The 24,208-nt window shown below is 38.9% G+C and overlaps 1 protein-coding gene across 1 annotated transcript; it reads left to right on the forward strand.

Moving 5' to 3' along the window:
* The first annotated feature begins 13,283 nt into the window (after positions 1–13,283).
* On the forward strand, positions 13,284–17,132 carry dmrta2 (DMRT-like family A2). Its single transcript, XM_057841459.1, has 2 exons — positions 13,284–14,318; positions 15,320–17,132. The coding sequence occupies exons 1-2, from the start codon at positions 13,856–13,858 to the stop codon at positions 16,240–16,242; spliced, it is 1,386 nt and encodes a 461-aa protein (XP_057697442.1). The 5' UTR covers positions 13,284–13,855; the 3' UTR covers positions 16,243–17,132.
* Positions 17,133–24,208: the final 7,076 nt, after the last annotated feature.

Genomic DNA, 24,208 nt, shown 5'->3' on the forward strand with positions numbered 1-24,208 from the left:
GGTCGGGGGGGGGGGGGGGGGGGGGGGGGCACAACATGTTGATGACCCCGAAATGCAGTATCAGCAATAAAATGAACTTACAAGAATATTTATAATAATAAGTTGACAATGAGCGTTTTATTGTTTCCCATCATTCTTGAGGGGAATTCTAAATCAGGCTGCTTAGGCAATTCTTTTCGCCAAGATCGTCATCCATTGAATATGGTACGCCCGCCGGTGTAGTGCCAATGTAGTTACCCCAGTCAAAAATTGTATCCCCTGGGCGGAGCCATAAGGAGGTAGATTTGCGTCTTTATTATTCAATTTTTTAAAAAGTTGCTTTAATCAAAATATATATTTTCAATCAAAAATGTGTTTGCAAAAATTTGAAACGAAAAAAAAATGCATGTGAAAGCTATTTTTCCTTGATTTTTTTTTTTTTTTGGTTGTAGCCAAGTTTTGTTTTTTTTTTGATTGAAGCAACTTTTTTGATTGAAGTAATGTTGATATGTATTTGGGCCACATTTGGGCTAGGATGTTTTTGTCATTATTTTTCAATCAAAAATAAGCTGCTTCAAATATATATATATATTTTCAAAAAGAAAAATCACTTAAATCAAAAACAGAAAAATTTCAATCATAGAAAACGTTTTTGAATGCGAAAAAAAAATTGAAAAATTTGCATTTGAACACTTTATTATGATTGAAAACGTTTTCTTTGATTGAAGCAATCTTTTTTGTGTTTGGCTTTAGCCCATATTATGCGTAGGACATTTGTGTCTAAATGTCTAAATGTGTGACGACAATGCGTGAGTGGGTCGCGCAGCGCATGCATTAATTGCGTTAAATAATTTAGCGTGATACATTTTTTAAAAAATTAATTACCGCCATTATCAGGGTAAATTTGATAACCCTACCTTAAGCCAAAACTAAAAACTCTGGATAAGTGTAACATATTATGTCTGTAACGGTAAATACAATTAGAAAACGATTTATTTAAAAATATATATATATATATTAAAAAAAGGCATGTCCGATATTTTTTTGCCGATTCCGATACTTTGAAAATGACGTGATCGATCGGGACATCTCTAGTTCTAATACATTTCTAATAATTGTTTGCAGTTTGGCATTTGATTCCCTCTTGGTGGATTTATTTGATTGAACCTATTCCCCTCTTTTCACTGAAATTTCACCCCAGTCCCTTGTTTATTTGCAAGTTGTTGTTTTTAAACCTACCCTTTTCTAAACTTTTCCATTTTTTAAAAAGGTAATTATCAATTTTTCTGCCATTGACAGCAATAGACGTCCAAACCATTTAAACTGGAAGTGTCGGCAGTGTATGATCATTGTCAGCTCTCTCAATCAAAATGGATTGGAATTCTATCACAGTCAATGGCAGTGAATGAGATCCAATGGACATCAATAATCATATTTTCGGAGCGGGGTAGTAATACATTGATCTGATTGATATCTCGATTTGTTAAGCACATTCAAACAGAATACATCTACAGTTGTGGTCAAAAGTTTACATACACTTGTGAAGAACATAATGTCATGGCTCTCTTGAGTTTCCAGTTATTTCTACAACTCTGATTTTTCTCCGATAGAGTGATTGGAACAGATGCTTCTTTGTCACAAAAAACATTCACGAAGTTTGGTTCTTTTATGACTTTATTATGGGTGAACAGAAAAAAAGTGATCAAATCTGCTGGATCAAAAATATACATACAGCAGCGCTAATATTTGGTAACATGTCCCTTGGCCATTTTCACTTCAATTAGGCGCTTTTGGTAGCCATCCACAAGCTTCTGGCAAGCTTCTGGTTGAATCTTTGACCACTCCTCTTGACAGAATTGGTGCAGTCCAGTTAAATTTGATGGCTTTCTGACATGAACTTGTTTCTTCAGCATTGTCCACAACTTCTCAATGGGGTTTAAGTCAGGACTTTGGGAAGGCCATTCGAAAACCTTAATTCTAGCCTGATTTAGCCATTCCATTACCACTTTTGATGTGCGTTTGGGGTCATTGTCCTGTTGGAACACCCAACTGCGCCCAAGACCCAATCTTCGGGCTGATGACGTTAGGTTATCTTGAAGAATTTGAAGGTTAATCCTCTTTCTTCACTATCCCATTTACTCTCTGTAAAGCACCAGTTCCATTGGCAGCAAAACTGCCCCACAGCATAATACTACCACCACCGTGCTTGACGGTAGGCATGGTGTACATGGGATTAAAGGCCTCACCTTTTCTCCTCCAAACATATTGCTGGGCATTGTGGCCAAACAGCTCGATTTTTGTTTCGTCTGACCACAGAACTTTCCTCCAGAAGGTCTTATCTTTGTCCATGTGATCAGCTGCAAACTTCAGTCGAGCCTTAAGGTGCCGCTTTTGGAGCAAGGGCTTCCTTCTTGCACGGCAGCCTCTCAGTCCATGGAGATGCAAAACACGCTTGACTGTGGACACTGACACCTGTGTTCCAGCAGCTTCTAATTCTTGGCAGATCTGCTTTTTGGTGATTCTCGGTTGAATCTTCACCCTCCTGACCAATTTTCTCTCAGCAACAGGTGATAGCTTGCGTTTTCTTCCTGATCGTGGCAGTGACAAAACAGTGCCATGCACTTTATACTTACAAACAATTGTTTGCACTGTTGCTCTTGGGACCTGCAGCTGCTTTAAAATGGCTCCAAGTGACTTTCCTGACTTGTTCAAGTCAATGATTCGCCAAAAATGCTCATTCGTGTTGCTCTATGTATATTTGTGACCCAGCAGATTTGATCACTTTTTCTGTTAACCCATAATAAAGTCATAAAAGAACCTAACTTCATGAATGTTTTTTGTGACAAAGAAGTATCTGTTCCAATCACTCTATCAGGGAAAAATCAGAGTTGTAGAAATAACAGGAAACTCAAGAGAGCCATGACATTATGTTCTTCACAAGTGTATGTAAACTTTTGACCACAACTGTACTTTCTTTGTTGTCATTTATTAAATAGAATGTTTTTCATCAAAATGTCTGAAATGTTTCGGTCCCAAAATTGTCAAAATTGCTTTTTGATTTATTTGCTTTAGATGAAATGTAAATGATTGAGTTAAATGTGTGCTTGATATCCAATTAAATCAAGCAAAGGCTCTTGAATCATATTGCAATATTGGCAACTACAGTGATACCTCTACATACGAATTTCATTCGTTCCAGGACCTGGTTTGTAAGTCGAAATGGTCGACCGGGATTTTCTTATAAGGATACATTATAATTCAATTAATTCGTTCCACAGCCCAAGTCCTTAATAAATACTGCAGGTACAATTACAAATAGGAATTACACATAGGAAAACATAAATTATGAATAGAAATTGGAATAATAATAATAATGTAATGAATCGAGTTCTAATGGGGTTGTGTTTTGCATGCCGCAACACCGTGTGACTGACAAGAGAGTGAGAGAGGTGCGGAAGAGTTTTTACTTTCTCTTTTCATGTTTTGTTGTTGGCATAGGCTACGGCTTGAATGATTAAAAACCTGACGAAGCTGCCGCCTTCATTGCCAAAGTTACAAAAATAATAACAATAATAATGAGAGTCATTCTCGAGATCGTAGACGTATTGCGGCCGGATTGTCCAGCCAGTTCACCGACGCGCACACCGCGCTCATATCTTTCTTTTGTTTCCATTTCAATGGTAAGCGTCACCTTTTTTCCTTTTTTTACCACCTGCACTAACATTGTGGGAACCCATGTTGATTTCTCTCGCGAGAAAATACACCGTGCGTCCGTCTTGTGTGAAAACAATGAAATTGCGAGCATGTCGTCGTATGGCGAGACAAATAACGAGTCAAATTTTACGTTGGATGTCAAAAGGATCGTATGTCAATGTACCACTGTATTGTATTATTGTCCAAAGAATCAATATAAATCTGTGATTTACACCTCTTAATATTTTTACCATTCGCAGCCTGATATATAAATGAAGCACGTCCACTCCAACACAGTTCATTGGCACCAGGGGTCGCGTTAACCGAATATTTTCTGTCATTGACCGGTTTTTTACAACGGTGACGGAAAAAACTGAAGTCCATCCGTCATTTTGACAGGTTGCAATACACACCCCAGACCACAGGGCGGCGAGTGAGCATATTAATTAGCTATTGTCTCTCTTGATGCATGACGTCGTTGGCCTTACTCGGAAAAATGTCAAGGCAACTGAGTGTCCGAAGTTTCTTCAAAAAGCCCCAAAACGACGATGGTGTTAATAAAAGAGGTTAAAAAAGAGGGACTGATGCAGTGGAGGATGAAGGACAGCCTCTGCAGCAATCCCACTTGAGACATTTGATTATGCACAAGCGGGCACGCAATGGCGTACCGCACGCAGGCTATTTTTAGACCGTGACGTCGCATCGTAAAGCGGAAGTAAAGCCGAAGTGGGACATTATAGACCCACCCTCGCATAGACCCAACGTAAAAAGCGCTACTTTTCTCCGGTAATCTTTCAAAAACGAACATGCCGATCACGCATTGCTTTTTTGGAACTTGTAGAAACGACTCTAGACATTACGACACATGAAGGATGTTTTCTTCATACGTTTCCGGAACCAAAAACTAGGGAGGAAAAAATGTGAAGACCGAATTAACTTGCGCGGACTTTAACACCAGCTCGGCGAATCCATCCACGTTTCATATGCAGTAAACATTATGTTTGGTTGGCATGGTCTTTCAGAGGACAAAGAGGTAAGCCATTTTTATATTTTTTTAGCGTAACGTTGTGCCGTACTGCTTCTGAAAAGAATTACAATGGTATTTTACTGCCACTGTTACCGTTTGTGTTGTATATATATATAAAAAAACAACTTTAGTAAGGGGGAAGTGTAAATAAATTATAAGATTAAGATATGTTATCAGTCAAAAAATTACAAGTGTTTGTTGGCTGTCACTGAGTAGCATTTGCGATCGCTACACAAAGCTAACTAAATTACCCCCAAGAACGGTAAGAGACGTAGGACAACCAGAGGATATACTGTATAAGAAAGACAGGGCTGATGGTAAAGGATAGCTTGTTGAAACAGGAGAATGTCATTGTCAGTCGTGTCGATAAAAAAGCTAAAGCTATGCTTAGGTCGGCTCGTAGCCTACCTACTGGGGCCACAGTCAGCTGTTTTTGTCACTGCGGAGAAAAAGTTACATATTCATCTGCTTGATGTGTGATGGCACGGTGTGGATTCTCTGTTAAGCTTGTTCGGACAGAACATTAATTAAAAATGAATGAAAACTAAATACTAGTGAATATGTCATTATTATCATTTTAAAAATTTAAGTGACGGGTAAAAATAGATTATTACCGGATTTTTATGACCCTGTCAGTCAAAATGACAGACAACGAAAAAGTCTAGCGCAACCTCTGATTGGCACCAATATGTAATTGAAGCAATAGTTTTATCACTTTGGGTCTGCGCACCAAAATAGCGAATATGTGAGTTTTTCAGTTAACTCATTTGCTCCCAAAAACGTGTAAATGCGTTCTATTTTTAATTGTTTCAGTGTCCCAAAGACGTATAACGTCTTTTACGTTTTTCTCCACAAGAGACATCTCTAGGTTCTGATGCAAATTTGCTCCAAAGCACAACGCTGAAAATCCATTTTAAAGCAATAAAACTGGCCACTGGACGGCAGTAGCGCATTTGGTAGGAACTCATATCGGACCATGAAAGGAAGTGAATGAAGACAAATAGTCAGGAGACAGAAGTAAGAAGCGTGAGAAAAATGTGGAGAACGATGTCAAAAACAAGGCACATGCCCCACATAAGTTCCCTAGGTGAATTCTGTTATGAAAAGCGCTATTTGTCTTGTTGTTTATGTTATTTTGTAGAAGGAAAACATTATTCAGATGTTTGGGATGTCACAAAAGCAAAAAATAGCTGTGGTAAAGTCAGTTATGTTTGAAATGTATGCTTTTACAAAAAGCTCAATTTCTCTGTTTTTTTCATCAGAAATTGGAAAATTGCTCAAACTAAGCTATTGTCTGACACTGATTTCTAAAGAATGGAAAAAAATATGAACGAACTTTATTTTCCTGCTGAAAGAAGAGAGTCTAATCTTTCTTTTGGTGGGTTCCATGTTTATATAGCAATAGAACAGAATTTTCTGTGGGCCCTGCAAAATCAGTCAAAATCGAGTAAAACGGCCGGGAGTGAAGGGGGTTGCTCCGATGAAAATGGCTGGGAGTGAATGAGTTAATAAGGGATGACAGCTTCCCCCCATAAAATGATGATCAATAAACCCTCAAGTTGTGAACATGTGGGCTTTGGTCTGCATTTGTGACATTTTAGAGGGGTCCTGAGAGATTTTTCTAAATTGGCAAAACATTAGATGGCGAGGCTGTACCTAATGGAGTGACCTATGAGCATACCTGTCAAGTCGTATGGTTTCGACGTAATTTGGACAAGTGAGCGCTGATTTTTAAATGTGTGTACGTTCAAAATCTGTAGGTTTTTCGTGCAGTTTTTTTTTCTCCGTTCGGATTTTGTCACCGTTTCGGCAACGAGACAATGCGTTACTAAGCGTTACTATGTTGGTTGAATGACGCGAGAAAAGTCAGAGACACGGAGAGAGGGGAGTGGGAAAGAGGGAGTTGTGACACAGTTGCAAACGCGATGCTAGGTGGCTCCAATAATACCTGACTGTAGCCGACAGCCTACAACTACGTCCACATGATGCTAAGCTAGATATCACATGTATATGAGCTAGATGCTGATGGGAATAGGTACCGTTCTCGCACACGCCATATGATTGTTTGCATTAGTCTAACACTTTCATCATAGTAAAGCACTTAACCATAGTTTAAAGAAACAAGCTCCATGCCCTTTGACACAGTAAAGTGGACTAGTTTATCAGCCCTCACCTGATAGGCGAAGAAAAGCATCATCAGTGCTCCGGTAGGGGTCAGGACGCTCCTGCCCTACCAACAACTTGATAATGTGGGCGCCTTGGATGTTAAGACCTGCGTTGCTCGCCGTGGCAACCACGTCCCAGCCACGAAGGATGACGCACGAACCTAACCGCCCAAAACCTGCCACAGAGGAATGATCCCAAGACAACACCCAGTCACACCTTCGGCCCGGCCCACTCCACCACAGCTTTCAAAAAGAACTGAACACTTAGATAACAATGGTCGCTGCTCGGGAACATTTCTTTGTAGCCTTGTTTTGCCGATCCTGGACCAGCAGGGTCCCTCTGTTGTCTGTTTTTTGCCTTGTTTTTGACCATTGTCGACGAATAAATTGTCAACATGTTTTCAGTAAGTCTTCTTCAAACTTTTGGAACATGGAGTCAGTACGAAAGGGTTAACACGGGAGTGAACGCGCGGGATCTTGGCCCCCACCTGTTGGCTTGCGGGAGCGGTGCCAGCGGAACGGCATTTCGTTCAGCTGGTGCTGTTTCCGCGGCTTGGCTGGGGGGGCGAATTCCTTCAATGCGAAATGATACACTTGCCGGCGTTGGTAAACAGACGCCATCTTAAAGCAGTAGACTTCTCAGAAAGGCTCTTTTGTAGTGAACCTTCTTAGTGAACCTAAGTAACCTTTTATCTAAAATACTTCTAAATTGGCAAAATCTTGACTTGAATCTGTCTTTAAATGATGAAACAGTTTTAAAACTTTCACATGTCGAAAGTAGACAGAAGGGAACTAATGCAAAAACGAGAGCAATTTTAACAACTTTAACGGTTGATTCACAACATTAAATGACTTCCAAACATAGCAAAGGTTACCGTTTTTTTTTTGTTTGTTTAAAAAAAAAAAACATGAAAGGTAACACCAGTTAGTTTGCCAAGTCACTAATAACTCTTACATTCAGGTAACTGAGTTACTAATTCAATTACTTTTTGGGAGAAGTAATTTGGAACTGTAATTAATTACGTTTTTAAAGTAAGATTCACAAGACTGGTTATAAAGATGCAGTCCTGCAGAATGAAAAGTGACGAAAGCAGATTTTATTCTGCCAATTTGTTGCCAAACACAATTTGCCTGCAACTATTGCTGATCACTTCTCAGAATTAGCGAAAGAAATGTTCTCTGACTCAAACATTGCATCGGTTAGTTTATTTTATCAATTGACATTTTTAATTTATAATTGGACACACTAACGAACTACCCTCAAGTCAAATTGAATTGCGAGCTGAAGTGCAGCCATCAAAAGACATGATAGAAATTGCAAAAAGTGCTACATACAAATATAACAAAAGTTGTTAAATTTTAGTAATCATGATGTAGCTGAAGATATTGAGTTCTTTGATTGCACCAGGTTATATGTGACAATATTACCAATAAATTCATTTTATTTTAAAAATTGAGTTCTATTTTTGTTTCATATTGCACGCTATATAAACGTTGTAAAATTAGTCACCAATTTGTAAGGGCAAACGTCACTATTTCTAAGATTACCAACGGCCTCGGGTTGACAGGTATGCCTATGAGTGTATCAGTCCACACAATCGCCCATACTCATCAAGCAGCGGTCCGAGTCGTCTAAGCCTTTGATGAGTGCCTTGAAAAAAAATGCATTATGATCGGGATTACACCGCCCATTCTTCTAGCGGGCCAATTAAAAAAGCCCCCTGTGCATTAAAAGTGACTGCGCACCGCCAATCGTCTTTGAAGCGCTTCATTAGGCCTATGCAGCCACCAAAGTGCGTCCGGCCTTTCATTGCATTGATGCGTTGGTTTTGAACAAAAGGCCCATACTTGAGCCGACATATGTAGCAGCATGTTTCCGCTGCCCCGCACCCCCGATGTGCGGCCGTGGGGAGCGGCCTCTCCCGCTGATGCTAGCCCGGCCTGCATGCACCCCGACCGGGCTGCCTTCCTTCCTTCCTTGCCCCCCTGCGTCCTATAGCAGCCGGAGCTTAGTTAATTCGTTCGTTAGTTAGAGTAGCACTTGTAAAGAAAAGAAGATTCCACTTTTGTTTGGTTGTTACCACAGGTGGCAAAGGTACCCATGAGTTACCTGTGAATGTATTCGTTCATCTAGGTAATTTCATGCTGATTGACTCGATCGCAAATGTAAATAATAATTACCTTTATTAGGGTTTACATTCTGTAAAAGTATATAAAATAGTATGGACTCTGAAATGTAATTACATACCAAAAATACATAATAAATCCGTTTTAAATAACTAAAAATGATATGACCAAACTTCTCATGATAAAATATAATTATGTCCACAAATGTGTCAGTCATTTATCATAATCATCATCATAATCAAATTAATAATTATATCAAATGTTACATCATAATTCAATATTTGTTATTTGTCAATATCACAAAATTCCACCATGTGTTTTATTTCACGGTTTGTAAAAGATTTTAACCCTTAAATACCTGCAACATGAAGCAATTATCAGAGAATCCCAAAATTTGAAAAATAAGGGCCTAATGAAACCTTTTTTTCAAATTTTTAAAAAGAAAAGTAGAAATGAATATGTGTAATAAGCGCTCTAATATCTATAACCCTTGCTATATGCAGATGCAGATGCATTTGTTGACTTGCATCCATCATTTTTTTTTCAAAAAAAAAAAGTCAAAATTCTGAATTAGTCTCAAAATCATGAAATTTTAGGTGTATCAAATGTGATACATTCGGCAATAAAGGGTTAAGTGCTTTAAATTAATAGTTTTTCTGCTGTCATTATGATAAAAGTCTTTAGTCATTGGGTGCCTTTGACGGCGATGGACGTCCAATCCACAGAATATTTACTGCTATACCTCCTTTAAATGAATTTGACATCTATCGTCGTCAAGACAAATAATATTTATTATATTATTTTTTTTAGATGAGTTTTCGGCTGCAGCTATCGATTATTTCAATAGTCCATTAATCGATGAACTAGTTTGTTTGAATAATCAAGTAATCGGATAAGGAACATAATTTTTTAAAAAAATACCTGAGCTGAGCCTCAAATGGTATAAAAAACTAAATAAATGAGGATCTAAGTACAACAAAAGAATAAGTGGCTAACTTACCGCTAGCTTAAATGCTATAATATGCTAACTTTTTTTTTTTTTTTTTACAATGCTGTTAACAAATGGTCCAAACACATATCCCCACAAAAAAACGGCAAAACTTACCCATAAACTACATTACGAATGCATTAAAAAAACATGAACTCAAACAAAAATTTACCTTTTGCTGGTCTTAACAGGGAGCAACTACATTCAGCCATGTGAAATGAGTTATTTCATATTCACTGTTGCCTCTTGAGGGCAGCATAATCATCTAAACGAATAAAACTAAATGTGAACCCTTTAAAACAAATCATTACAACGTCACTTTAATCAAATGAATACTCGAAGCAGCAAAATTGAATTCAAATCCTTTTTCTAATCGAATTACTCGAGTTAATCGGTTATTCGTTGCAACACTAAATGATTTACATTTAAATTATTTAAAACGTCGTACTACGTGTTATCTTGAGATATTAGTTTAATTTTGCAACCTTGCAGCCTTTGACAGCCATCACCATGAAGAAAAAAAAACATATATATAACACTCAGGTGACTTGAAGTTCTGCTCTGAGACCCCCAATTTGGCTAAATTTCAAAACTGTCCTATATGCATGTATGTATAGCTTGAAATCTCAATTTTCTGGGGGAAGATTTTTTTTTTTTTAACAGGAGGGTATTTTAAAAAAGAATAATAATAAACAGGAGAATCCTAACTGGAGATGGGAGCATTAGAGAGCATAATTAAAGACGCCATGATTTTAAATTGATATTATCGCGTACTCACCTCTTTTCGATCCAAAAACTCCATGTAGCATGTATCACTAGGTGTCAAGACACAGCTGTGAATGGCTACAGCCAGATTTTTGGGGGATTTTTTTTGGGGTGAAACATGGTAATATAACAAGGGACGCGATGCAGAAATCGCAGACATCAAGGAGTGGAGGAGGTGGATTTTCGTTTTCATATATTTACCCTTTTAAACGTTTTTTGTTCCATTTTTCTTATTTTGGATCGATTATATATTATCTAAAATATTGGGGAAAATGCAACAGTAAAAAATAAAAATAAAAAAATACAATTTTACATACATACATACATACATACAAATTTACACATTTTTTCCCCATTGTCACGAAATTTATTTAAAAGTTTAAAAAATATGCGAGTGAATACTTTTTTAAAGTTGTTTTTTTGTTTAAAAACTAAATATTAGACATCAATTAATGGTTCTAACTTAAGCGAAAAAATGACAGACGTTTCGAATTATGAATATACTTACCTACCTTCTTTTTATGAATGGGCTGAAACAAAAGCAGTTCCGCGACATTTGTAAACAGGGGTCTCCAGGGTAAAGCGGACAAATTAAAAATAGTTCTGGGGCTTAATGTGCCATGAGTCTGCTATGGTATATCATATATCATATCATATCAAACACAACAGTTCTTTTGGTTTAAAATACAGCACTTTATAAATATATATAATAAAAATATTGTATTCCGTTGCATGGAAACCAATGTGAATTCGTGGTATAGCTTGGTTCTTGTGGCGTTTAATGCTCAATCTAGTGGTGGTGATTTGAAGTGCACTCGTATTTCAAATGCGTTGCTCGTATTTTAAGACTAAATCTTTAATACTGCTTGGTTGACGTTTTTTGTTTAATCCCCATGATGTCAATCCATCCCTCCATCCATCTAATAGCAGCGCAACAATCATCCATTATTAGTAACGATTGTTTAAAACTGAAGATGCGAAACCAATACAAACGATCAACCAAAAATAAAGCAAAAGTAAATAAATATGCAGTGCGTGTTTTTATTTATTTAAAATTATAAGTGAGCAAAAATAAATCCGTCAATCCTCAACCTTTTCATTTGTTATACACCACCTCCCATTAGATTTGCAATGTGTACCTAAAGTTTTGACAAGGTTGTGAACAGCAAACTCCGTTTCAGGATGAGGTACTTTAAATGTTGACCTTTTTTATGATTACTTTCAAATTTAAAACCTTTTTTTTTTTTTTTTTTTTTTTTTAAATAACAAATGTTTAGCTGGAGTTAATGGGTCAGCCATTAAAATGAGCAAAATTGGTACTATAAATTGTTGATGATTTTCAGGTGTATACCATTATTGTGCAGTACGTTTTAACACAAACGACCTATTTCTCCTTTTGTTCGTGGTGCATGTCGTTGTTTACGCACAAATGTATCTCTCTTAAAAATGAATAAAATGTAGCAACATATAGGAATTATTTATTAATCAAAATTAGACATGGTGGGCTAGTTAAACCTGGTCGAAATCTATAGAAAAATAACCAAACGGAGATTTACTATCCTTGAAAATACAAAATTTAGAACTCTTGACTTGAAAGGTGTTCCTATAATAATGATGTACTCGCAGTTCCACTATAAAGTTGCATTTGTTTTCAAAGGATTTCTCTTGAATTCATCTCCTTCTCGTCAAGCAGCGGTCCGCGCACATAATTACTTTGAATGTCAAAAAGATGTCGTTTTAATATCGTCTCCATTAGCCTGTTGGCTGGGTAATTAAGGTGCAGATGAGGAAACAGATGGCATTTGCTTACAGTGATTCACCGAGTAAACAAAGACGACAGGCAGGGAAGGAGGGAGGTCCTTTTTTTTTTCTTCTTCCTTCTTCTCCTTCTTGTGCGTCTTCTGTTCACTCGCCGTGCACGGGGCTGTTCTTCAACTGAGCAGGTGAGGGAGGTGGCAGGTGTTCTGGCTGCCGAGGTGCCCTTATGCAGCGATTTGTACGCATGCGCATGCACGTGCACGCGCGCTCTTCTTGTTTGAGATGACGAAGCGGACGCGCTGCAAGACGCAATCATTTCTTTGTAGTACACGTTTTTAAAATTGTATTTCAGAAAACGCTCAAAAATACATTCCTCATTTTTAGATAAATTAAAATATGAAAATGTGGATTATATTTTTTTATATGACACAATAATACATTTTACATATTTCAGGACAAATAAAGTAGCAACAGACCTATATTTTACATCACAAATATGGACATTTCCCGGATATTATTTACAGTCTTATATAATAATACATTTCTAGAACACAATAAATGAAATAGTTTGTATTGTTCAAATTACATTACTACAAATAATAATTTTCTGTAAAAGCACTTAGTGAATATAGGCCTATTCAAAAAGAAGTGCGAAATTCTTATTCACAAACCATATACAGATGACACCTGAATGGGAAAAACTAGAGTTTTTTTTTTTTTTTTTTTTTTTTGGAATAAACTTTTTTTCCCCCCAAATTGATGAAACGACTTAAAAAGTACAATTTTTTTTGTATTAAAAATATTTGGAGATTACTAAAAAATAGATGACACTTACCTCTAAGCGGATGACGGGAGAAAAAGTCATCACCTTTCCTTAGAGGAACTATCAAGTCAAACTGTAATAAGTAGTATAAATAAAATTCACTCGACTTGTGTTTTTTGGACACACGTTATCCAAGCTGAGCTTTGGGAACTTTCCATGCATTCTTACCATTTGATATCTTGGAGTAAGGTGGTAGGGAGAATTCAAATAAAAAAATAAAAAAGAAGAAGAACTCAGGTGGACACAGTTGAAAAAGCAAGGCAGCCAATGAGAAGACCGCCTCCCCTTTTGGCCAATGACAGGCGCCACATTGTTGTCAAATTGCTCTAATGAAAACGCAGGCGCAACAATAGTGAAGGGAGAAAGCGCTCTGTAGCCACTGACGATCTCTGGAGGAAGTTAGTGTCTCACACGCGCGCGCACACGGAGCTCCTCTTTTTCGGGGGGGTTGGAAAGAGTCTCACTCGCTCCATGAAGTAGAGGCGCTCCACCTCAGACTCGGTCGGTTCGTCTTCATTTCCCCGAGCAGCATGGATCTCAGACCGGAGATGCAGCCCGCCGTCACCTCATCGGCCTCGCAGGTGCACCCGGGAGCTGTGGCCGCGGTGACCTCCATCCCGGTGTCCATGGCCGGCAACCTGCTGCGCGGGCCGCCGCTGCTGCTGCGCGCCGCCGATAAGTATCCGCGCACGCCAAAGTGCGCCCGCTGCCGCAACCACGGCGTGGTGTCGGCGCTCAAGGGCCACAAACGCTACTGTCGCTGGAAGGACTGCATGTGCGCCAAGTGCACGCTGATCGCCGAGAGGCAGCGAGTGATGGCGGCGCAGGTGGCGCTCCGGAGGCAGCAGGCGCAGGAAGAAAACGAAGCCCGAGAGTTACAGCTGCTCTACGGCACCGCCGAGGGCCTGGCCCTGGCTGCCGCTAACGGGATCATCCCGCCCAGGCCCGGATACGAGGTCTTCGCCTCGGTGGCCGGAGAGGCAGGTGGCTCCGGTAAGGCTTTCCGACCGACGCTCACTATACGGGGCTCGAAAAGACAGTTAAAAAACAAAACAACAAGACTAAAACAAAATTGAACTTGACTTCAAATATTCAAAACGCCAAAAGTGGACTATAATCTCAAAAAGGCGCGACCTGCAGTTCCTTAACATGTTTATATTGTTTCATTATTGCGACAGTAAGTAATTAAGCAATTAGTTAAATATGCGTACTGTACGTCTATGTATAGTATAGCCCACTGGTTGTCACTTTGTCAGTTTATACCCTTTAAAAATTTGAGGGCGCTTGTAAAATCCGTATACATTCTTTTAAACTGGATGTGTCATGTTCTGTTCTACATTCATTTATATGACGAATTATCTTGTGCACTATTTTCGACTTCTTTTTGTGTGTGTGACGCTATAGTAACTTATATGACCATAGTTTCATGTAAATAAAGTGAAATAAAATATACAGTAGGTATATATACACATACACACAAAATCGTTTCATTGAGCAAATAATTGAGTGCATATATTTACATTTAGTATATGTGTTTATACATGGCGTATCTATATTAATACGCACAAAATATATTTTACACACGCAAAATATATATCAATTTTGCTCAACGAAAATTATAGATATGTATACAAATGACCAAAATACTACAGTGACACATGTACACAAAGCGTTAACTTATTTTTCAATTATAACAAAATTATAATTATAAATTATTTTAAAAACATTTTAAGCAGATTTTAAATTTGTACAACTTTTAAGTAAAACTTTTGTATTAGATTTACAACAAGTTTTTAGTCGTAAAAACCTATGCAAATGAAATGCGATGTACGTAATCAAGTCGATGTATGTTGTTTTTTCAATCATAAAAAAAAAAAAAAAAACATGAAAACAGCTCATATAGCTAAATATGTATTGAAAAGTCTAATTAATCAAAAGTTATGTCTGTATCCCCCCCCCACCCCAACCCCTTTATTTTAAATTTTTGTCATTAGATTCCAGCGTCCAGAAGTTCGATATTTTCCCAAAGGGTCAAGCGTCCGGTCCCTCCACCCCGCCGCAGGCAGGCGGCAAGCAGACGCCCGCTGAGAGCGACTCCGCCCCGGGCATCTCGTCCCCGGAAGGCCGGCCCGTTGGAGGCGGCTCCGGCTCAGAGAACGGAGACAGCGAATCGTTCACCAACTCGCCAGCGGCCAAGCCCTCCAAGGACGGCGGGGAGACCCCCCGCTCCGTCAGCTCCCTCGGCTCGGACTCAGGTTCCGAGACCGACAAGGACGAGCAGGAACCGTCGCCCTCGCCGTCGTCCGTGGCCTCCAGGCACATGCACGCCCTCGACATCCTCTCCCGGGTCTTCCCCAGTCACAAGCGCAGCGTGCTGGAGCTTGTCCTGCAGGGCTGCGGGAAGGACGTGGTGCAGGCCATCGAGCAGATCCTCAACAACCCAGCCCAGGCGGGTCACCACAAGGCCGCCTCCGAGGAGCCTTGGAGCGGGGACAGGATGTCGCAAAGTTCGCTGCCTCCTTCCACTTCCTCCTCATCCTCCTCTTCGTCCTCCGGCTCGGCCGCCCCGGCCCCGACTCGACCCATGCTGCCCGGCTCCATGACGCTCAGCAACCGCTCGGCCTTCTCACCGCTGCAGCCCAACGCTCCCCACTTCGGCGCAGACCCGAGCGCCTACCCGCTGGGGACCCACTTGGGACTCAACCCGCTGCGGTTGGCCTACTCGGCTCACAGCCGGGGCCTGGCCTTCATGACGCCCTACTCCACCACCGGTCTAATGCCAGCCCTGGGCTTTCGACCTCCGATGGAATATGCCTTCAGCGACCTCATCCGGGACAGGACGATGTTGCACAAGGAGCAGGGCTACGGCGGAGGGCTCTACGGGCCTCTGGTCAACAATACGCCGGACAAACAGTGACTGGAGGCGGACTGAACACACGAGCAAACATGGAAAGTCGTTTGAGCGTTTAACCAGTTGTTCTAAATAATATAATGAATATGAAATATTTTGTTTTCTTCCCCCATACATATTCTGTACTTGATTAAAAAAAAACTTCAAATACTACTATCATGATAAACTTAAATGAAAAACAAAAATACAATAAAGTAGTAGGCCTAAGTGTTGAAACATCAGGCTAATTTAAAAAGAAATCTCTACCATTAATATGAGTGTAAACAAACTTTTTTTTTAATGATTCCATGAAAATGCGTTGCACATGTTGAAAATAAATTGTATCCAAAAGATTCAATACAAATGTAAATTACTTAAAATTTAAATACAACTGAACTTTACTCAACAAATGTACAGTTTAAGCCCCTGCATGTTACATTATGCATAGTTTGAACAATGGACTTTGCTTAAATATAAGAAAAATAAATTCCAGCTAACAGTTCATGTCCTAGTACGCTTGTTCTTCAGTCATGACTGTGTGTCTTAGTATAGTGACTTTGTTCCACTACTGCCTTTTGTTATCTTTTGACACTTTTGTTCAAGTTGTGCGACAATGAAAAAGGGAAATCATGGAATCATCAAGAATTTCTTGAAACTGGTTTCTATAAATTCTCTTTCGAGTCCATGTCAAATTGACACAAACAAGTCCATTCAGATGAGCCAAGAAAGTTGCTTTTATTCTTATCCCTTTGTAGGTTAAGTGACTATTTTTTGTGTGTGGTAATTTCAAAACTTAACTGCAATATTAGTAATTATCATTATATATTAATGTTATTAATAATCACCAGTATATTTTATATATGATTTGTATATCCTTTTTCAATATACATTTATACATTAAGCTGCTTAAAAAATAATAAAATATATATTCACCCTCTTGTTATGTTCCGTTTGTCAGACCCCAAAAAACAAACGCGTCTTAAAAAAAAAAAAAAAAATCCTATATATGCCATTTAGCACCCTTTTTTTTTTTGTACGTTCATTTGTCAGCAACAGAAATGGGCCAATTTGACCCGTAACATAACAGGAGGGTTAAAATGAATATTAATAATAATTAAAAAATACAAAAAACAAAAAACAAAACAAAAAACTTTTGTCATACCCCCCCCCCCAATAATAAAAAGTTGATTTAAAAAAATGTGTTTCATAAAAGGAAAACCTTTTCATTATGTGCCAATTTAACTTATTCCATGCCACTGACGGCGATAGACGTCCAATCCATTTGAACTGAGAGACTGGCAGGATCGCTGCCAATCTCCCAGTTTAAATTGATTGGTCATCTATGGCTACCATAGATGTTTTTATTATAACGAGCGCGTACTAGTACATGGACTGTAAAGCTGAATGTTGAGGATATCAACTAAATGTTCACACGGCTTTCCATACTACACACATTCCGTTGTATTTGTGGCCACAAGTGTTTGAATGTTGGCAAAAAAAAAGTGTCCCGTGTTTTTGGCTGCAAGGCTACAGTAAATACACAAATCTGGCTTGTAGGCAAAAGATGGAAAGCTGCATTATATTGCTTTCATATTTGACTGTATGCAAAAGGCCTGTTAAAAAGACAAGGAGAGAAAGGGGCCATTAATTTTATTTTTATTTCCTCATTTTCATGACAATTCTACAGGATAGAAAATGAAAGGAAAAAACGGTTGGATAAACTCAGCCATTTTTCAAATTACACTTCAGTTTTCAAAGCAAGATTAGTTAACTCACGTATATGAACCCCTTTTAAGATGATAATGTTGTAAAAGTTGAACTAATGGTGTCATGTTGAAGAAGAAAAAAATAATTTCACTTAGCTTTTGTATCTCTTCATTTTTCAACTGCCTGTATCTTATATTGCATTTAGTATGAGCACATGCTTGACTTTTTCATCTTTTGTGACATGAAAGTAAGCAATCAAATCTGTTTCTCTTCAAAACGTGCTGTCACATTGTATGAATATGCTGGAAATAATAAATGTTATTTTAAAACAATGCAACTATTATGATTGAGTTGATTTCGATTTCAAACTGAACACGTTCAATGACATGATTCAATTAATGAGAACTAAAATGATAAAAACTAAAAAGAAACTGAAATTAAACCAAAAATAATTAAAATATGATTCGTTATAGAATGTACTGAAAACAAATATTCGAATAAATATGTAATTAAAATGTATAAATTGTCCACACAAAGTGGAATAAACGTGGACGAACACGTAAATGTAGAATAATGAAATGTATTTTCAAGGTTCCATTATAAATTAGCTACGAACGAAGTTTTTTTTAACGCATGAATATTTTATTTCGCATATACATTTCTATATTCGTTCACATTTTAAATTTATTAAAACGAGCGTCATATTAACACTTACAATTAATCATATAATGTATATTTCTTGTTTGGTTTCTATGTACAAAATTATTTGAAGAACATTTAACTTGGTTCCGAATTAGACTTTTAGAAGCATTGAGAATTACTGAAATTACTTAATATATATTTAATTTTAAACAAAAACAGTTATCTGTGCGTCCTGTGGTTATTGTAAAAAATACATCGTAGCGTAAAATAAATGGGTCTTTAATATCTAAATACTTCTAGTCACTCTCAAGCAGGAAAAAAAGAAATATATATAAGATATATTTATAAAAAGTTGATTTTAGACATATATAGTGGAAGCTGAAGTGCAATGTTATTTGTTAAACGATTGCATTTGTCGTTTCCAATAGTGTTAGTGGAAACAGATTTTTTTTGCAAAGAACAATTGCGCCATCTGTCGGCTTTTTAGTGTCAACATCGTTGAAAAGGTTTCCTGCTGAAAAAAAACATTAAGAGCGGTAATGCAAACGGATGCTGTAGCTGAAACTGCCTGCCTACCGTTTTACAACCCCTAGCAAAAAGTGTGGAATCACCAGTCTTAGACGAGCACTCACTCAGACATTTTAATATGTAGAACAAACTCAGATAAAAAGCTTGATAAAAAAAACGAATCAGTTCAAAAGTGCAACTCTTTAGCATTAAGAAACACTAAAAGAAATGAATAAAAAACATTGTGGTGGTCAGTAAATGTTACTTTTATAGAGCAAGTGCAGGGAAATAAATGTAAAATCAATCTATTCTGAGGGAAAAAAATGGAATCAGTCCATTTTGAGTAGAAAATACAGACATACCCAGTCAATTTCCTTTCCTTAATTGGGCCCCTGCCTCAGATTAGAACTGGTCGTTAGTCAGCAGTTAAAAACAGTGCATATATCACACCTTGGAAGGCTGCTGGACCAAATTGATTCATAAGAGTCATGGCTCCAACAAGACAAATGTCTCTTGAGACCAAGTAGAGCAGGGGTCCCCGACCTTTTTTGCACCAAGCACCAGTGTGATTTGGGTCTTTTTTTTTTTTTCACGGACCGGTGTTCTGTCAAATTTTGCACCCTTATAAAATTTTACTCCCCAAGCTTTTGTGGTGGTGAAAAAGCCCTCTTTTATATTAAGTTGGACTCTCAATGTTAAAAAAAACTATTTACATCATAAACATACATGTGCAACACGAAAATGGCGTAATTTAATGCTTAACGACTCGGTGAAGTCGTTAGGTGAGAGAGCTGCGTGCAGTTATTGCATGCAGCTAACATGGCAAACGTAAGTTAATATTCCTTTCTTTAAAGAAAGTTTGTAGTGTGTACTTTGGAATTGGAAAATACAACTCACCCGCTGAATCAGTGGGAGGCCTGAGCTTGTTTCGTTGAGACGAGATGGTCCTGAGATGGGAGAGAGAAGCCCGCTTCACAAAGATACGATGTTGGAAATTGTAGCACAGTTTTCAGTGCTCTCCTAGCAATGTCAGGATATTCCAAAATGACTTTAATGCAGAACCTCAGTAGAGTTGTTGTCTCAAATGTACGTTTAAGGTCGCCGTGATTTGCGATCTCTACAAGCTGATATTCCTGTTGCACAGACATGCTCGAATCACTCGGTTTATTCAGATACGGGTCTAAAATCCACTCCTTCGCAGTTCATGGATCTTAAGTGATTGGGAAGTATCATAGATTTTGTTTTCTTCGAAGTTGTAGGCTCATCTTCTGGCTCGTCAGGTTCCCTTTTCCCTGTAAAAAAAAAATCTGTCCAAAGATGTCTGTTTTTCAGTCATTCAAGTGTGGGGGCTAATTATTTCCGGGAACAAATTTGATGGGCGACGACCTACGTCATACGAGGCCAAGCGCACATAGATATACAAAACAAGATGTACCGCTAACAGTCCAATCAATGCATTTCTATGACGACCTCCTATCCTGTAATTGTATATCTAGAGTGGACAGGGATATTGGTGTGTTAAGCGGCACGGGCCAAAGTCAATCGGCCAGAATGCAATCGTTAATAAATTATTTATTATTTCTGCGCGGCGAAGACCCAAATGCGCCACAGACTTGAAAACAAAAGATGTACAACAAGACAAATGAAGACGAAATGGAAGGAAGCTGCAGTCAAGGTATGTGACAGAACTGTGCAAAATTGTCTAAAGGAAATAGGATTTTCATACAGGAAAGCTAAAAGCAAATGAAGGGAATAGGTACCGTTCACGCACACACCATATAATTGTTTGCCTTAGTCTAACACATTCATCTAACTATAGTTTAGGCAGACTTCACTCCATGCCCTTGGACACAGTAAAGTGAATAACCTTATCAGGGCTCATGAGGGGGAAATGGAAAAATGGTACCCTTTCTCGTAGGCACCGTCTAACTGTTTCCATCACTCTAACACACGTAATACAATCAATCAGGGAATAGTATTTCTCATATGTACTGTAGGATTGTTTGTACTACTCTAAAACACCTAAATAAATAGCACACCATAGTTTAATGAAAAGAAGCAGAATAGATACACAACGCCATCTTACCACAGAAGTCCAACGTGTGCGTCACGAGCAAGATTGACGCACCGACTATCGCAATCAGTTCTCCTGGCCACTCCAAGGACAAAGATCAGGGCGCTCTGTCCTAAAACAAGTAGTGTCTCGCCCAGCCAGGATAACAAAGTTGATAGCGGGCGCTTGGGCCGTCAAGACCAGCGAAGGTCGCTGTTGCAACCACGTCCCATCCACGCACGAACCTGACCACCCAAAACCGGCCACAGAGGGATGATCCCGAAACAACACCCTTCGGCCCGGCCCACTCCACCACAGCCTTCAAAAACACTGGACACAGAGATAAAAAACAGATTCGCTGCTCGGAAACTTTTCTATGTAGCTTTGTTTTGGATCGAGCATTGTTCCTCCGTCGTCTGTTTTTGCCTTGTTTTTTGACCATTGTTGACGAATAAATTGTCAACCTGCTTTCGATGAGTCTTCTTCAAATTTTTGGAACATGGAGTCAGTACAAAGGGTTAACATAAGAGGTGAACGCGCGGAATTTCAGCCTTCCTGGTTGACTCACGGAAGCGGTGAGCAGCGGAGCACCATTTCCTTTCGGCTGTCACCGTTTCTGTGCAGCTTGGCCGGGGGGGCGAATTCCTTCACAAACCATCATTGACACTTAAACAGAAAAGAACAAGACTGTAATGGACTAAGGAGAGGCAATCATGGATTGTGAATGACTGGATGAAGGTTATTTTCAGTGATGAGTCAAGAATCTGCATTGGACAAGGTGATAATGCTGGAACTTTTGTTTGGTGCCATTCCACTGAGATTTACAAAATTCCCTCAGTCCTTGGTGATATGGGGCTGCATTTCAGGCAAAGGGACTTGGGTAGATGGCTGTGGTTGAATCTTCAATAAATGCCCAAGTTTACATTGATTTTTTTAGACAGCTTTCTTATCCCTTCAAAAAAATGATTTTCCAAGATGACAATGGACCATGGCACAGAGCTAAAACTCTTATAGCATTCCTTGGAGAAAGACTCATCCAGTCAATGTCATGGCTTTCAAATATCCCATATCGCAACCCTGTTGAAAACCTGTGGTAGAAATTGAAAAAAATTGTCCACAGCAAGGCTCAGACATGCAAGGATGATCTGGCAACTGCAATCAAAGAGAGTTGGCACCAAATTGTTGAAGAATACTGTTTGTCACTCATCAAGTCCATGCCTCAGAGACTGCAGGCTCTAGCAACTAGAGCTGTGTTTTGATTGTTATTTCTTTGTTTCTCATGATTCTATTTTTCCCCCCTCAGAATGGAGTGATTCTCTATTTATCTCCCTACACTTTCTCTATAAAAGTAACATTTACTGACCACCACATTGTTTTTTATTCATTTCTTTTAGTGTTTCTGAATGCCAAGGAGTTGCACTTTTGTACTAATTCATTATTTTTTCAAGCTTTTTATCTGGGTTTGTTCTACATAATAAAATGTCTGAATGAGTGCTCGTCCGAGACTGGTGATTCCATACTTTTTGCTAGGGGTTGTAGCTCAGTTGGTTTCACATTCCCCTATAAATCTGGAGTCTGAGGTTTAAACCCGCTAGCGGGCACTTATAGTGCACCGTCATCAAGACCGTACCGGTTTAGGCAGGGGTGATGACCAAATGAAGCAATCAAGGTTAGCATGACCAAATAAAGCAATCAAGGTTAGCAGCATTTGGTTTGGCGCATGGTGCAAAGCTTCATGGTGGTTCATTTGCCATGCCATGTGACGTGGGCTTGAATCCCAGTAGGTTTAAGAAAATGATATGTGCTTGAGGCAAATTATTAGCTAAGCAATATGTGCTACGTAGGGTTGCCAACTCCCGGAAAAAAAAAACATATAGACACTTCCTTATGTCTGCAAGCAACTTCTGTTTTATAGATTCTGCATCCAAACCAACAGTGTAGCTAGAGTAACATTACTCATCAAAATCCCTTAAAAAAGACAATTTGGAAATACCACATCCATCAGCCAGTATCACTACGACAGGGGAGGACAAAATGTTCATGAAGGCAGATGCGGAACGAAGCTAATGACTCCGCGAAGACGGGGTGTTTTTGTACCCAGGTTGCTGCTTTGGTATGGAAGGTATGTTCATCCTGTCTCTGCATTTTCATGTGTCCGGTGCTCAAAAAATACTAAAGCTAAAATCTTAAAAAAAAGACTTGTTGCCTTTGATATTGTTATTACGATGATGATTGTAATTATGATGATCTTTAACTCATTCACTCCCAGCCATTTTCACCGGAGCAACCCCCTTCACTCCTGGCCGTTTTACTGGATTTTGACTGATTTTGCAAGGCCCACAGAAAATTCTGTTCTATTGCTATATAAACATGGAACCCACCAAAAGAAAGATTAAACTCTCTTCTTTCAGCAGGAAAAAGTTAGTTCATATCTTTTTCCATTCTTTAGAAATCAGCATTAGAAATAGCTTAGTTTGAGCAATTTTCCAATTTCTGATGAAAAACAGAGAAATTGAACTTTTTGTGAAAGCATACATTTCACACATAACTGACTTTCACAGCTATTTTTTGCTTTCGTGCAGAGGCGTAGCAAGGGTCCCCGGGGGCCCTAGGCAACATGGGGCCCTTTGAGCATGTGCAAGTAAGGGGAACAGTTGGACTTGGAGCAATAGCATATTTAATAAAAGTCTAATTACGCCTCGCTCTCATAGAGCGCTTTTTAGGACACTAAAAGTGCCCCTCCCCCCCCAATTGCATTCATACATACATATTTGTACAGTAAAATGAACACGAAGGTGGGGGGGGGGTTCGAGTGCGCGCTGCGTGCGGTCATCTTGGCCATAAAAGTGGCGAAAACTAAGCACTTTACACTCATATGGATGTACAACATCATTTTAAGATGCTAAACTAACACCTTCCTTCTTAAATCAAATGGCAATGCGAATATAATGTAAAGAACGCTCCCCTCGACACAGCGAGAACGAGTGGGATCAACCTGCTCACGTAGCAGGAAAAACACGAAACGGTCGCGCTGATAATGGCTCTAACTTATCATAAGAACTTTATGGCATGAAGAGGAAATAC

Source organism: Corythoichthys intestinalis, chromosome 7 (genome assembly GCF_030265065.1).
Source record: "Corythoichthys intestinalis isolate RoL2023-P3 chromosome 7, ASM3026506v1, whole genome shotgun sequence".
NCBI classification, from domain to species: Eukaryota; Metazoa; Chordata; class Actinopteri; order Syngnathiformes; family Syngnathidae; genus Corythoichthys; species Corythoichthys intestinalis.

Bases quoted from the DNA above. Each gene is read 5' to 3' on its own strand.
- dmrta2 (XM_057841459.1), top strand. From the start codon at position 13,856: ATGGATCTCAGACCGGAGATGCAGCCCGCCGTCACCTCATCGGCCTCG. The intron at 14,319-15,319 runs GTAAGGCTTTCC...TTTTGTCATTAG, and splicing joins CGGAGAGGCAGGTGGCTCCG to ATTCCAGCGTCCAGAAGTTC.